Below are 15,000 nucleotides of genomic sequence, written 5' to 3' on the forward strand. Positions count from 1 at the left end.
AAGAAAGATATAGACGTTAAACGTGATAAACATGAGGCAATACGGAAAGCAGACGAATCAATTGGCAAAAAGTAGTTCCATAGTGGGATGAGGAGTGTAGTGAGGCTGTTCATATCAGACATAAATCTCTAAGGAGAGTAGGAGGAAGATTTAATTTTAATGATTTAATTAACTATATGTGGCTGGGGATTTAAATTCACCACCAAGAACACATTGAGGGGTTATACTTTACTGTTTATTCATTTCCTGTATTCTGGAAAATGAGTCACTATCAAAAGCGACCTAGAAACTTAATTAAGAAGAAATTTAACAAAAATATCTGTAAAAGCTTAACAAAATTTATATAAACAAAATGAGCGCTTTCACCAAGCTGAAAACACAAATTTAAACCTCTGTAGCTCTACAATGTTATATTCAAATGCAAAAGAATAGGAAGATTACTAAAACCTCAGTGCAAAGACAAATAGAAAATAAAACAATTTCAAGTAATGCAACAATACCAAAATGTTACAACACAATACGGCAGTGGGAATACTGTACAAAAAGAACAAAATGACATGAGTACATTTTTATATTACCCACTTACACCATTTGAGTGAAATAAGAGAAAATAACACTCACATCACAATGAGCTCCAACATAAAACCCGATACACTTTACACAGGATAAAATCTCCAATATATGTTGTTCACTGCGTAAAGAATCACATTAAATACCAATCACATGAAACGCACAACAACATTTGAAGAATAAAGTGTACAACATTTTCTTAATGTTAAATGAAACGGGCTAAACCGCATGGTATGACGTCATATCGGCATGGACATTATACACGACATATTCCAAATACGACAGTTCTCCAAATCAACATAAAATATACATTCAAAATGGATATTTAACTAAAATATAATCACAAATCAGTGTATTTACCCATGGATGACCACAATTTCCAGAGAATACGCATGGCTTGCACTGATCGCAATCTCAACGGGATATTTCAGAGTGAGAGCGCATGCGCACTTTCTCATAAGCGACACACACAGTGCCACCCACTGACCACTCCAGGAACATACATGTAACTACTGTTTTTCTTAACATAATACACTGAAAATAATGAGAATAATAAAATAGCAAAATTTAGCATGCAAGGAAAGAAACAAATTTTAAGGTAATTTACCACCCGGTTACATTCTCCCCTGCAAGTCAGCGTCCTCGATGACCCATTCAATCACAAATTTCGGCATTCATGGCACCTTGTAATGCCTTCTCAAACAACGCAGTGCCAATACTGGTCAACACTTGAGACACCATATCTGTGCTGACACTTACTGCATGACAAGCAGACCTGGGTGCATGAAAAGGATTTGTATGAACACCCGCCGTTGACCGTTTGCTTCTGAGCACAGCTGGCACTGGTATTTCTCTAAAATCAGAGTTACGCATGTCACCAGTCTCTGGCTCCTGCGACTGGCCATGTTCACCTGTAGCCCTCTGGAACACATCATCACATTCTGCAGAGTCTCTACCAGTATCCATTAATTCTTGTACTCGGATACCTTCAGAGCTGTCACCTCCCAACTCTGAAGTAACTGGTGCCTCTGAAACCATTGGACTGTTTGCGCCCACTCTCACAGAGGGTTGCACAACCTCCTCTACCACCACAAAATCTGGCTCAGACATCCCATTCTGATCCATGATGGAAGGCTTTATATCTGACCGAGATTTTTCCTTACTCCTAGGCCTAGGAGTGGGCACGGCACCTGGATGCAACTCCGACCTGTGAACCCCCCTCGACGGCCCTCCCTCTAAAGGTTCCACAGTGTAAGTTGTGCCTACTATATCCACAACTTGGTACACAGTCGGACTCCAGGCATCTTGAATTTTGTTCCTGCCTGGAGGCCGCTGGCGCAGATATACCAACTCGCCCACACTGACCTGGGGACAAAAAGTCTTTTCATTCAGACGTGTTACTCTCTCTAGAGCTTTCTCTTCTGAGTACTCCCTAGCGTTCTCATGGGCATATCTCAACCTCTCTTGATGCACAGACAACCAGTCTTGTTTCCGCTCAGAGACGTCCTCCCCACCTAACAATGCATCAACGGGCAGATGTGGTTGTACCCCAAAAAGAAGATAATAAGGGGAAAACCCTGTAATAGCATGCGGAGTCACATTGTACGCATGGACTAACTCCGGCAAGTACTCAGGCCAATGCCGCTTACGTTCTGGTGGTAATGTACGTAACAGGTTGTGAAGTGTTCGGTTGTACCGTTCACATTGGGCATTTCCCTGTGGCTTATACGGGGTCATACGGGTCTTTTTCACCCCATAGAGTCTGCACAGCTCGGCGATTACCTCACTTTCAAAGTTTCGACCTTGGTCGGAGTGCAACCTCTCTGGGACGCCATATTTCATAAACCACTCCTTTAACAAGACCTTTGCTGTAGTATCAGCCTTTTGATCTTTTGTGGGAAACGCCTGTGTAAACTTTGTGAAAATGTCGGTAACAACCAAAACATTTTCACACCCGTCAGAAGCAGGCTCTAAGACTGTGAAGTCCACCGCAATCACTTCCAGAGGTCTGGAAGCCAAAAACGCTCTCACAGGGGCACGAACTTTGGGCTGAGGCATCTTTGTGAGGATGCACCGCTGACACTTCTTTACCCATTCCTCCACGTCCTCATACATACCGGACCAAAAACACCTCTGCTTCAACAACCCCAACGTCCGTTCAATGCCCTGGTGCCCCAGATCGTCGTGCACACTTCGCAGAACTTGTTCCTTTAAACACCCTGGCAATAAGAGTTGCCATCAGCTCTCCTCAGAAGGGACACCTACCACACGATATAGCAACCCATTTCGTTCTTTTATGAGACTCCACTGCTTCAGAAGGCATTTCACAGACCTGGACAGAGACTGTCTTTCCAGGTGAGCTGGTTTCTTTTTCTTATCCCAGAACCCTCGAAACACCTGCAGAACAGGATCACATTTCTGAAACTCAACCACCTGTTCCTTGGCGTATCCGGGAAGCATATGAGTGTTACCTTGGAGAGTAGTGATAGCATCTTCCCCAGCCTCCAACGCACGAATTTGCCTCAACCTGCTGCACTCAACACCCTTCAATGCAAGTTCAGGTTCCAAGGTGGTACCTCGCCTTATTACACCGCAAATCGCTACACACTCATCCCAGTCAGAGTCTGGATCAGGTCCAGGCTCCCCTGCAAACTCCTGCCTAGACAGAGCATCAGCTGCAGCGTTACACTTACCCGGTCTGTACTTCACCTCGAAGTTGAATACCGACAGCTGTGCTACCCATCTCTGTTCGATCGCTCCTAACTTGGCAGTTTGCAAGTGACAGAGCGGATTATTATCCGTGATCACCTCAAACCAAGACCCAAGTAAATAGCCGCGAAATTTCTCGACTACAGCCGACTTAAGAGCCAGTAGCTCGAGCTTCATGCTACTGTAATTACGATCATTTCGCTCTGCATTTCGCAACCTACGGCTGGCGTACGCAATGACCCTCTTCACGTCACCCTGTTTCTGGCACAGGACGGCTCCTAAGCTGTTCTGGCTTGCATCGGTTTCGAGAATGAAAGGACAAGTGAAGTCTGCGAAACCAAGCACAGGTGCTGTCGTCAGCTCCCTCTTCAACTGATTGAATGCATGGTCACATTCAGCAGACCACAGAGTGCTAAAGCGACGACCACTCCTTACACCCCTGCCTTCACTCAAGCAAGCATTTACTAGGTCATGTAAGGGGCCAGCTATCCTAGAAAAACCCTCGATGAACTTTCTATAATAGCTGCAAAACCCTAAAAATGACCTCAACTCCTTGACTGTTTCTGGGGTCTTCCAATTACTGACTGCAGCAACTTGTCTGGGTCAGGAGAAATCCCTTGCACTGACACCTGGTGGCCAAGGAAACGCACAGAGTCTTGGAGAAACCGGCACTAGCCCAATTTGACCTTTAAACCAGTCTCAGCCAACCGTTTCAGCACCATCTCTAACCTTTCTAGGTGTTCCCCAAACGTCTGTGAAAACAGCAAGATGTCATCTAGGTATACTATTAACACCTGGAAGATCAAGTCGCTCATGACAGCCTGCATCAGCCGCTGAAAGGTTGACGGTCCATTACAGACCCCAAATGGCATCCTCCGGTACTCAAATAAACCAAAAAGCATGGTGAACGCCGTTTTGGCCCTATCCCTGACATTCACCGTGATCTGATGATAACCAGAGGCCAAGTCCAAAGTTGAGAAAAACTTTGCTCCCCTGAGGGCATCAAAGCTCTCGTCAATTCTGGGTAGCGGAAACGCGTCACGCCTCGTCTTAGCATTGAGTTTGCGATAATCTACGCACAACCGTAGCGATCCATCAGTTTTTCGCACCAGTACCACAGGCGAGGCGTAAGCACTCACACTCTCTTGAATGACACCCTTCTTCAATAACTTAGTTATGTGCTCTCTAACCTCTTGGTACTGATTTGGGGGAATTCGTCGGTACGGCTGATTCACTGGTATGTCATCAGTCAGATGTATCTCGTGCTGAACCTTATCTGTATAACCCAAATCATCATCCTCCAGGGCAAACACACTTGAATACTTGTCTAGCAGAGCTTTTAACTGTACCTGCTGCTCAGCAGTGCCTCCCATGCTGACATAATCCAAGACTGACTGAGCCTGAGGCTCAGACACAGGACCTCCACCCAAAGTGACTTGTTCTATGTCTGCAGAGATTCGCTGAAACCTTACTTCGCAGGACGAACCCTCACTGTTACCACCTACCGGGGACAGCAAACCCAAACGGGCCCTAGGTTGAATCCAAAGATCTTCCTGTGACAGGTTAAGTACTCTCACTGGACACACAGGTAACTCTGACGTGACCAAGGTAGGTACTACAACCAAACCTTCTGGTAAGGGCAAATTTGCTGGTTCTACCAACCACACAGAACCATCCTTTTTACTGCGTTCGATCCCCTTAATCAGGACAGTGGCTGCCGACCAAGCGGGCACATGAGCAGGAGTCTTACCCACGACCCGAGCAGATGAAACTCGCTCAAATAACTCCACTGATTGTGCCTGCTGGAAGACTGCCCTCCAGTCAGAATCCAGCCTACCACCCAGCGTGGTATCAAATTCAGCGTGAACGATCTGTCGGCACTTACTGATAATGTTCATTCCGATAAGCACAGCCAAAGACGTTGGGCTAGGAGCTCCTTTCACAATCAAAAACCCACACTCGGGCAGAGTCATCCCCATAACCTCCACATCCAGCTCCATGTAACCCAAATAGGGAATATCTAAACCGTTGGCTGCTGTGATCTTCAGCCAGCTAGAAGTAGACAACACATCTTCTGCATCTTTAATAAATAGGTTACAGTTAGTCCAAAATGCAGCTGCCAGAGTTCTCACTAGGACAAGAAAGTATGACCATATAACCCCAATTTTATCATCTCTACACTGGCTACCTGTTAAGTATAGAATTGACTACAAACTGCTGCTACTTACGTACAAGGCTCTTAATGGTTTAGCTCCCATGTATCTAACTAGTCTTCTAACACGTTATAATCCTTCACGCTCTCTGAGATCACAAAACTCAGGGCTTCTGGTAGTTCCCAGAATATCTAAGTCTACTAAAGGTGGTAGAGCATTTTCTTATTTAGCTCCCAAACTTTGGAATAGTCTTCCTGATAGTGTTCGGGGCGCAGACACACTTTCCCAGTTTAAATGTAGATTAAAAACTCATCTCTTTAGTCAGGCGTACACATAATACATCCCATAATATCATGCACCAGTACATCAGACCAGCACATTTTTATGAACAGCAGATATGTTAATCCCTTTCCACTGTCTCTCTCTTTGTACCCATCCCGAGGCATCCAGACACTGTACCAGCTCCCAACGTCCTCTGTGGGACGAAGCCTTTAGACGTCCACTGAGCCGAGGCCGACTCTAAGAATCCTGAGACATCTCCAGTTAGACTCTGTGGTACTCAGGAGATCAGAAGTCCTTGAACCTCACACCAATACAACATTTAACTGACTGTATATTACAATCACACCCCCAGTGTCACCCATATGAGGATGGGTTCCCCGTTGAGTCCGGTTCCTCTCAAGGTTTCTTCCTTTACCAATTTAAGGCAGTTTTTCCTTGCCACTGCTGCCTGAGTCATCTCAGACTTGCTCATAGGGGAATAAATACATACACACTGTGAACTATATACATCTAATAATAATCTAGAATTTTTATTCTGTTAATTCTTATTTCTTTTATTATTCGTTAATTCCTTTATCATTAATTATGTTTACCTTCTGCTCTGTGTTTATGTTCTGTAAAGCTGCTTTGAGACAATGTCTATTGTAAAAAGCGCTATACAAATAAACTTGAATTGAATTGAATTGAACACATCACTCTCATCCCCAAACAGGTGCTCTCGGAAAATTCTTCAGTAATAGTACTGACCTGACTACCAGTGTCAAGCAAACATGACACTGGAACAGACTTGATTTTCAGTTCTACCATGGGGCAAGTTCCAACTGCACGTTCCAAGAAACGGTCTCGACTAGTTCCCTCAGGCGGTAAACCAGAAACTTCCCCTTGTGCAGCCTGACTCATCGCAACAGAAGGACCTGGTTTTTCTTGAACTTCAGTGGTCTGGGTAGCACTTTTAGGTCTCCCACCCCGTCTCACATTGCAGCGTCTAGCAATATGCCCAACCCCACTGCACCTGAAACAGATAGGTTCTCCCTTTTCTGTAAACCTGGGCGGAGAATTTGCTAAAGGCGCGACATTCTGCAGACCCGACACTGACCGCTGCACAGTCAATTCTTTGACCACCTTAGTGAGCTCTGAAATAGTCTGCTCTTGCTCACTTATTCGCTTGTCCTACCTGCAAAATATCATTCAACACAGAAGAGTTTTGATTCTCAGACCTGATAAAAGTACCTTCAGGTTCCCCTAACACTTCTGAATGGACCGGTCGACTATTTGCTACTCTGGTTGGCCTGCTCTCTTCCATGGACCAAAGAATAGCCTCATTACGAATCTCAAGCAGGGTCAAATAGGGCTTTTCCCTGGTTATTTTACGCAGCTCTCGCCTCAATGCGGCATCTCTTACACCCTCCACAAACTGATCACGCAAAATCCCCTGCTCGTTAGCCAACCCATCTGGGGACTGTTTCACAATGGAACTTAACAGGCGAGAGAGAGCATGAGAGTAGTTTCGGAGATCTTCCCCCTCTAATTGTTTGCGATTGTAAAACATTTGCAACAACTGAGTCCCACTACGCCGTTCCCCGAACGCGTCCCGCAAGAAAGTAAACAAATCACTGGCCTGTCTGGACTGATTTCCCACACATAAACGCACTTCTTCCAGTGCAGGCCCCCGCAAAAGTGAGATGATAAAGTCCAGCTGTTCTTCTTGTGTTTGGTCTCTGGCCCGTAGAACCCTTTCCACCTCCTCAATAAACTCCTCTACAGACCTTCCATCTTTGTTATACTCCCCGCTAAAAGGTTGAACCTGGCGTTCACGGGGAACATAAAGGTAAGAGCGGATTGTATTACCCCCACCAGCAGCCCTATTGGCCAGAGTGTCATTCCTCCAATCATTTAAATCTTGAATTTGACCCTTTATTTGCTCTATGACATCATTCCCCACAACTCCAACATCAGGGACTTGTACGCTCTCTTCAGGCCGTTCGTCAGAGTCAGACATTTTCTACAGAAGTAGGTCAAAAAGCATTAACTCAGAATTAACTCAACTCAGTTGAAGACTAATGTCTTTGGTATGAAACTCGTAACGCCTTTTTTTTTTTTTTTTTTTTTTTTAGTACCGTAGACACACCCTCAGACTAATGCACAGTTCCTGAGATGCAGCCATGAGATCCTGGAAGACCATGCGTTGGCAGCAGGAAACGCATCAGTCTGGACCGATCTTCTTAGCAGCCGTCACGCCTGGCACACTAGAAACCCAATCGGTCGCACGCTGACCACCTCATTCGTGATCCTCCGCACTCTGGAAGTCCTCCGGCTCTGTAAAATATTCACCACTGCCGTACTGTCTAACTAAATCATTCTAAAACAACTCGTCAGATTGAATAAACAACCCCACTCCTGGTACCAAAAACGTGGCCGGGGATTTAAATTCACCACCAGGAACACATTGAGGGGTTATACTTTACTGTTTATTCATTTCCTGTATTCTGGAAAATGAGTCACTATCAAAAGCGACCTAGAAACTTAATTAAGAAGAAATTTAACAAAAATATCTGTAAAAGCTTAACAAAATTTATATAAACAAAATGAGCGCTTTCACCAAGCTGAAAACACAAATTTAAACCTCTGTAGCTCTACAATGTTATATTCAAATGCAAAAGAATAGGAAGATTACTAAAACCTCAGTGCAAAGACAAATAGAAAATAAAACAATTTCAAGTAATGCAACAATACCAAAATGTTACAACACAATACGGCAGTGGGAATACTGTACAAAAAGAACAAAATGACATGAGTACATTTTTATATTACCCACTTACACCATTTGAGTGAAATAAGAGAAAATAACACTCACATCACAATGAGCTCCAACATAAAACCCGATACACTTTACACAGGATAAAATCTCCAATATATGTTGTTCACTGCGTAAAGAATCACATTAAATACCAATCACATGAAACGCACAACAACATTTGAAGAACAAAGTGTACAACATTTTCTTAATGTTAAATGAAACGGGCTAAACCGCATGGTATGACGTCATATCGGCATGGACATTATACACGACATATTCCAAATACGACAGTTCTCCAAATCAACATAAAATATACATTCAAAATGGATATTTAACTAAAATATAATCACAAATCAGTGTATTTACCCATGGATGACCACAATTTCCAGAGAATACGCATGGCTTGCACTGATCGCAATCTCAACGGGATATTTCAGAGTGAGAGCGCATACGCACTGTCTCATAAGCGACACACACAGTGCCACCCACTGACCACTCCAGGAACATACATGTAACTACTGTTTTTCTTAACATAATACACTGAAAATAATGAGAATAATAAAATAGCTAAATTTAGCATGCAAGGAAAGAAACAAATTTTAAGGTAATTTACCACCCGGTTACATATAAAAGAGCTCAAGCATCAGTGAGGCAGGTCATCAGTACAGCAAAGAAAAATATCGGAGGGAATTCTGTGACAGAAATGGTGAAGATATTGAAATTAATGAGTTATGGAGGATGATTAGGAAGATGAGCAGGAATGCCAGAAATCGATCTGTTTATTCATAAGGAGGAAATCAAGATGGAAAACAACCTGCCACTAAAAATAACCACTATACAGGATTTAAGTCAAACATACAGCAACATAACTCAGATATTCACAGATGGATCAGAGGATATTAAAACGGGTAGAAGAGCTTCAGCAGAATATCCATCAGTACAATATAGAAATAGGAAAAAGAGCAACAGACCATATAAATGTGTCCACAAGAGAACTGCAATATCTCTAGATTTACACTGTGCAGAGGAAAAGCAGCCTGAACTATGTGTAATATGTACAGATTCACAATCAGCTCTTTAAAGTTTAGCTAGTGGAGCATCTTCATCCAGGCAAGATATTCTAAACAACATATTACAGAAACTATACTGCATAAAGTACTTAGGGGTAAAGATTAGTTTTTGCTAATTTAGCTTCAACCAGATCCTGAGGGAGGTTGGAGACATTAAGTCCGAGTGGACCATGTTCTCCACTTCCATTGTCGACGTGGCTGCTCGGAGCTGTGGCCATAAGGTCTCCGGTGCCTGTTATGGCGAACCCGGTGGTGTACCCCGGATGTAAGGGATGCCATCCAGCTGAAGAAGAAGTCCTATCAAGCCTGGTTGGCTCGGGGGACTCTGGAGGCAGCTAATACGTACCGGAGGGCCAAGTGAGCTTCAGCCCAGGTGGTTGCGGAGGCAACAACTCGGGTATGGGAGGAGTTCAGTGAGGCCATGGAGAAGGATTATCGGTCGGCCTCGAAGAAATTTTGGCAAACCGTCCGCCGCCTCAGGAGGGGGAAGCAGTGGCCTGCTCACACTGTTTACCGTGGGAGTGGGAATCTGCCGACTTTGACTGGGGACATTCTCGGAGGGTGGAAGGAGTACTTCGAGGTTCTCCTCAACCCCACCGACATTTCTTCTTAGGAAGCAGAGGCCGAGGACTCAGTTGTGGACTCGACGATCCCCCAAGCTGAGGTCACTGGGGTAGTTGAGAAGCTCCTCAGTGGCAAGGCACCAGGGGTGGATGAGATCCACAATGAGTACCTCAAGTCTCTGGATATTGTGGGGCTGTCTTGGTTGACACGCCTCTGCAACATCGCATGGTGGTTGGGGACAGTACCTCTGGACTGGCAGACTGGGGTGGTAGTCCCTCTGTTTAAGAAGGGGGACCTCCTTAAGAAGGGGGACCAGGGGGATCACACTCCTCAGCCTCCCCGGAAAAGTCTATGCCAGGGTATTGGAGAGGAGAATTCGGCCGAGAGTCGAACCTTGGATGCAGGAGGAACAATGCGGGTTTCGTCCCGGTCGTGGAACACTGGACCATCTCTATACCCTCGCCAGGCTGCTGGAGGGTTCATGGGAGTTTGCCCAACCAGTCCACATGTGCTTTGTGGATCTGGAGAAGGCATTCGACTGTGTCCCTCGTGGTGACCTGTTGGGTGTGCTCTGAGAGTATGGGGTCCGGGGCCTTCTGTTAAGGGTAGTCAGGTCCCTATATGACCGGAGCAGGAGTTTGGTTCGCATTGCCGGCAGTAAGTCATACTTCTTCCCGGTGCATGTTGGACTCCGGCAGGGCTCCCCTTTGTCATCGGTCCTGTTCATTGTTTATATGGACAGGATTTCTAGGCGCAGTTGGGGGCCGGAGGGAGTTCGGTTTGGGGACCACGGGATTTCATCTCTGCTTTTTGCAGATGATGTTGTCCTGTTGGCTTCCTCAAATCAGGACTTCCACCGTGCACTGGGACGGTTTGCAGCCGAGTGTGAAGCGGCGGGATGAGAATCAGCACCTCCAAATCCGAGGCCATGGTTCTCAGCCGGAAATGGGTGGTTTGTCCCTTTCAGGTTGGTGGAGAGCTCCTGCCTCAAGTGGAGGAGATTAAGTATCTTGGGGTCTTGTTCACGAGTGAGGGAAGGATGTAGTGGGAGATTGACAGGCGGATTGGTGTATCTTCTGTAGTGATGCGGTCGATATACCGGTCTGTTGTGGTGAGGAAAGAGCTGAGCCGCAAGGCAAAGCTCTCTATTTTCCAGTCAATCTACGTTCCTTCCCTCACCTATGGTCATGAGTTTTGGGTCATGACCGAAAGGACAAGATCCCGGATACAGGCGGCCAAAATGAGTTTCCTCCGCAGGGTGGCTGGGCACTCCCTTAGAGATAGGGTGAGGAGCTCACTCAGGAGGAGCTCAGAATAGAGCCGCTACTCCTCCACATCGAGAGGAGTCAGCTGAGGTGGCTCGGGCATCTGTTCTGGATGCCTCCTGGACGCCTTCTTGGGGAGGTGTTCCGGGCATGTCCAGCCGGGAGGCCCCAGATAAGCGGTAGAAAATGGATGGATGGATGGATTAATGTATTTCCCAGTAATTACCACAAACAACAATGTTTAAAAATAGGTTTTAAAATCCTTTTATAATGATATCAGGATTCAGACAAGAAAGATTATGACAAAAAAAAAACCCAAACACAACAATGGAACATGAGAGTTCAAGGTTGTAGGCAAATAACTCTGAATACTGGCAGCAGAGGATGGTTATACCAGTCAATGTTTCATATCAGAAAATCCCACCCCCGTTATGAGGAAAAACCCTGCACACCCAAATGTTCAAGTAATCCACAGTTAAGGATACCTATCATCCTCAACGCAAAAGAGGGAAATTCATTGGGAAATGTTCTTGACATCCATGAAAGTAGATCCTTTATAATTCATGTAGATCCAACATCAGATGCAAAGTAGCATTCAAAAAGTCCATCTACAACAGAACAAAGACACAACATTAACTAGAAACGTCACATTCAAATTCAAAGTTCAAAGTTTCTCAATCAGGACTCCAGAAGAAATGATTCAAAGGAACTAGAGCAAAACCATGCTTCCCTCTTCCAAACAAATCTCTCTTCTTCTACTGTACTACCTGGTTAAATACTGTACATTGTGTTTCAGCCTTCCGCTGCACCCTCATGGAGAGTAGGAAAACCAGGTAACACGTAACCCTGTTACAAGATGATTAATAGTAAATCCATTACTGTTTTTGGGGCGGCTGTTGTGAATTAGACTTGTTTTTCTTTTGTCCTTTATACTACATTTCCCACAATCCTCTGCAGACTGCATCACCATTTTCCATTGCACTTCATTACCCATAATCCTCAGCTGAGGTCTATAAATAGAGCTCAATTCCTTCCTTTGTTTCTTTGTATTGGTGAGGTGTGGGCCTGAAGATGGGCACTCAACCATGTGTGTTTGAATCTTTTACATAAGATGAGTTACTGACCAGAAACCCATCTTTACCATCCTGTGTCTCCTAAGCATTCCATTTACCCTGTGAAACCTGTGTACTGTGCATCCAGCCGTATTGTCAACAAGAATAAATGAGAGCAAAGGGATTAAGTTGTTCTGTGTTTTAAGAAGATACATCACCAAGTTCTACATGTCCACTGAACCTTGGATACTTCTAACATCTGTTATCCAACACTAAATTATTATTAATAATTTAGTAATAATCCTGGGGAGCAGTTGGGGGGTTCAGTGCTTTGCGCAAGGGCACCTGATGTGGCCGACCCGAGACTCGAACCCACAAGTGTTCATTCCAGTATTTTGCACATGTACTATAACTGTAGTATGAACTCTGGTCTGTGCTGCTTTTGTGTATTGTCTTGTAGTGTTTTGTATTGTTTGTGTGCACTTTGTGTGCACAGAACTTTGCTTACTAAAACTGCAAGACACAGGAACAGTTTTTTTCCCCAGACAATCACCCTGATCAACAACTCACAATAATTAGAACGGTACATTTCCTAAAGAAAATGTGAATGTACTTGCACGTGGCAAGTTCCCCTCATCGTTTTGATATATGACATGTCCATGTTGTGCTAAATTTTTGATTTCGCTTATTTTGGGGGCGGGGCTACACGTGACATCAGTTCCCCTCATCGTGCTGAGTGTTTTATGTTGTGTAACTGAGATATGGCTTCTTTATAATGCAATATGGTTCGTAAGGTGCACTACATAGTTGCTAGGGTTTGGCTGCACAGTTACTATGGTTATATTTGCAGACTAGTTTCTCACCTGCAACAAAAAAGCACACCTGAAAATCCATTTATCTTTTCCTGAAACAAGCGCCATGAAGATCTTGAACTAAAGCATCAATCAGTGATTTTACTGGGAAAAAATATAATCACGTTACAATAAGGATCATTAGTTCAAATGTAATGTATTAACTAACATTTACTAACCATGAGCAATAAATTATTGTATTTAGTAATCTTTGTTAAAATAAAGTTTATTCTTTGTTCATGTTAGTTCACAGTATATTAAGTAACGTTAACACGGTGTTAATAATGTATTAGTAAATGTTGAAATTAACATGAACAAAATGAATAAATGCTGTAGAAGTGCAGTTCATTATTAGTTCATGTTAAGTAATGTGGTAACTAATGTCAACTAATGAACCTTTATTATAAACTAAATTTTAGAAAAAAAAAATACTGTCAAAGGGTGGATTCGAACCACGAAACTCTTGCATGCTAAACAGAATCGCTATCCCCTTGTCCATTCAGGAACACGAGAAAGTCTTTGCGGTTTTATGTATTAATTCACTAATGTGAAGAATGGCGATTCTAACAGTACCCAAGCTTTATTATATAAAAGTCATTCTTATCATTCTTTGTGATATACGTGTGTCATATGTTTAAAAAATAATTATGTAATGTGAGGAGACAAAGAAAAAATGCGCTGAATTAATGGGTGGCTCTTAAAAGAGCCGTTGCTGCTCTTAAAAGGACATTAGTTTAAAGTGAAATAAAAAATTATAAAAACTACACTGATAGTTGAAAACAACAAAAAGTTATACAAATGGCAGAAACGACAACATATGTGACCGCCGGAGTTATGCGCCGAAAAAGTGTCCGGAAACAGAAGTATAATAATAATAATAATAATAATAATAATAATAATAATAATAATAATAATAATAATAAGTATGCAAGAGAATAAGAATGTGCTTTGCAAGCACAATAATAATAATAATAATAATAATAATAATAATAATAATAATAATAATAATAACAATAATAAGTATGCAAGAGAATAGGACTGTGCTTTAGCAAGCACATTAACTAGAACGGTACATTTCCTAAAGAAAATGTGAATGTGCTTGTGGCAATTTCCCCTCATCGTGCTGAGTGTTTTGACATGTCACATGTCCATGTTGTGCTAAATTTTTTTATTTCACTAATTTTGGGGGCGGGGCTACATGTGACGTCAGTTCCCGTCATCGTGCTGAGTGTTTTGATATATGACATCAATGTTGTGCTAAATTTTTTATTTCGCTCATTTTGGGGGCGGGGCTACACGTGACGTCACGTGGTGTCGAGTGCCGTCACCAGGGGGCCAATACTTTTGGACTCATTGGATTGATAGTGTGGAGTTGAATAGGAGAACACAGAGAGAGAAGCCGTGCCTGAGCTCTGTGCACGCTGCGTGTGTGGGAGATTAAAGGAATTTTAGGAATTTCACATTCATCTCTATGGGACTATATTCACTGCTTCATATCTATAAGTGCTGCATTATCAGGACCATCAGTCATCACATCATCTGTATATATTACACACTACTGCTGCTGGATAGTGTACTAAAGTAGAATATTACACTATATTGTTATTTACACTCTCACACTTTATGTACAGAACTGATCGTTCATATTCTATATTCATATTTTATATATTTTATTCATTCTATATTC

The 15,000-nt window shown here is 43.3% G+C and overlaps 1 protein-coding gene and 1 long non-coding RNA gene across 3 annotated transcripts in view; both read right to left on the reverse strand.

Moving 5' to 3' along the window:
- LOC125145873 overlaps positions 1–15,000 on the reverse strand; it is a 27,037-nt gene that overhangs the window by 387 nt on the left and 11,650 nt on the right. The window lies entirely within an intron of this gene.
- Positions 6,314–10,134, reverse strand: LOC125145872 (zinc finger CCHC domain-containing protein 18-like). 2 transcript variants are annotated; one of them, XR_007144333.1, is made up of 3 exons: positions 8,878–10,134; positions 8,569–8,638; positions 6,314–8,481 (listed from the first exon to the last, which is right to left on the reverse strand). XR_007144333.1 is itself a non-coding variant. In XM_047820442.1 (2 exons), exon 2 carries the CDS (start codon positions 7,711–7,713, stop codon positions 6,868–6,870), a length of 846 nt encoding a protein of 281 aa, XP_047676398.1. In that variant the 5' UTR covers positions 7,714–8,638; positions 8,878–10,134; the 3' UTR covers positions 6,314–6,867. The 2 variants fall into 2 exon arrangements, 1 of the variants encoding a protein (XP_047676398.1); XM_047820442.1 differs by having other exon boundaries at positions 6,314–8,638.

Source organism: Tachysurus fulvidraco, chromosome 11 (genome assembly GCF_022655615.1).
Source record: "Tachysurus fulvidraco isolate hzauxx_2018 chromosome 11, HZAU_PFXX_2.0, whole genome shotgun sequence".
Taxonomy (NCBI): Eukaryota; Metazoa; Chordata; class Actinopteri; order Siluriformes; family Bagridae; genus Tachysurus; species Tachysurus fulvidraco.

Coding starts and splice junctions, on each gene's coding strand:
- LOC125145872 (XM_047820442.1), bottom strand. CDS start 7,713: ATGTCTGACTCTGACGAACGGCCTGAAGAGAGCGTACAAGTCCCTGAT.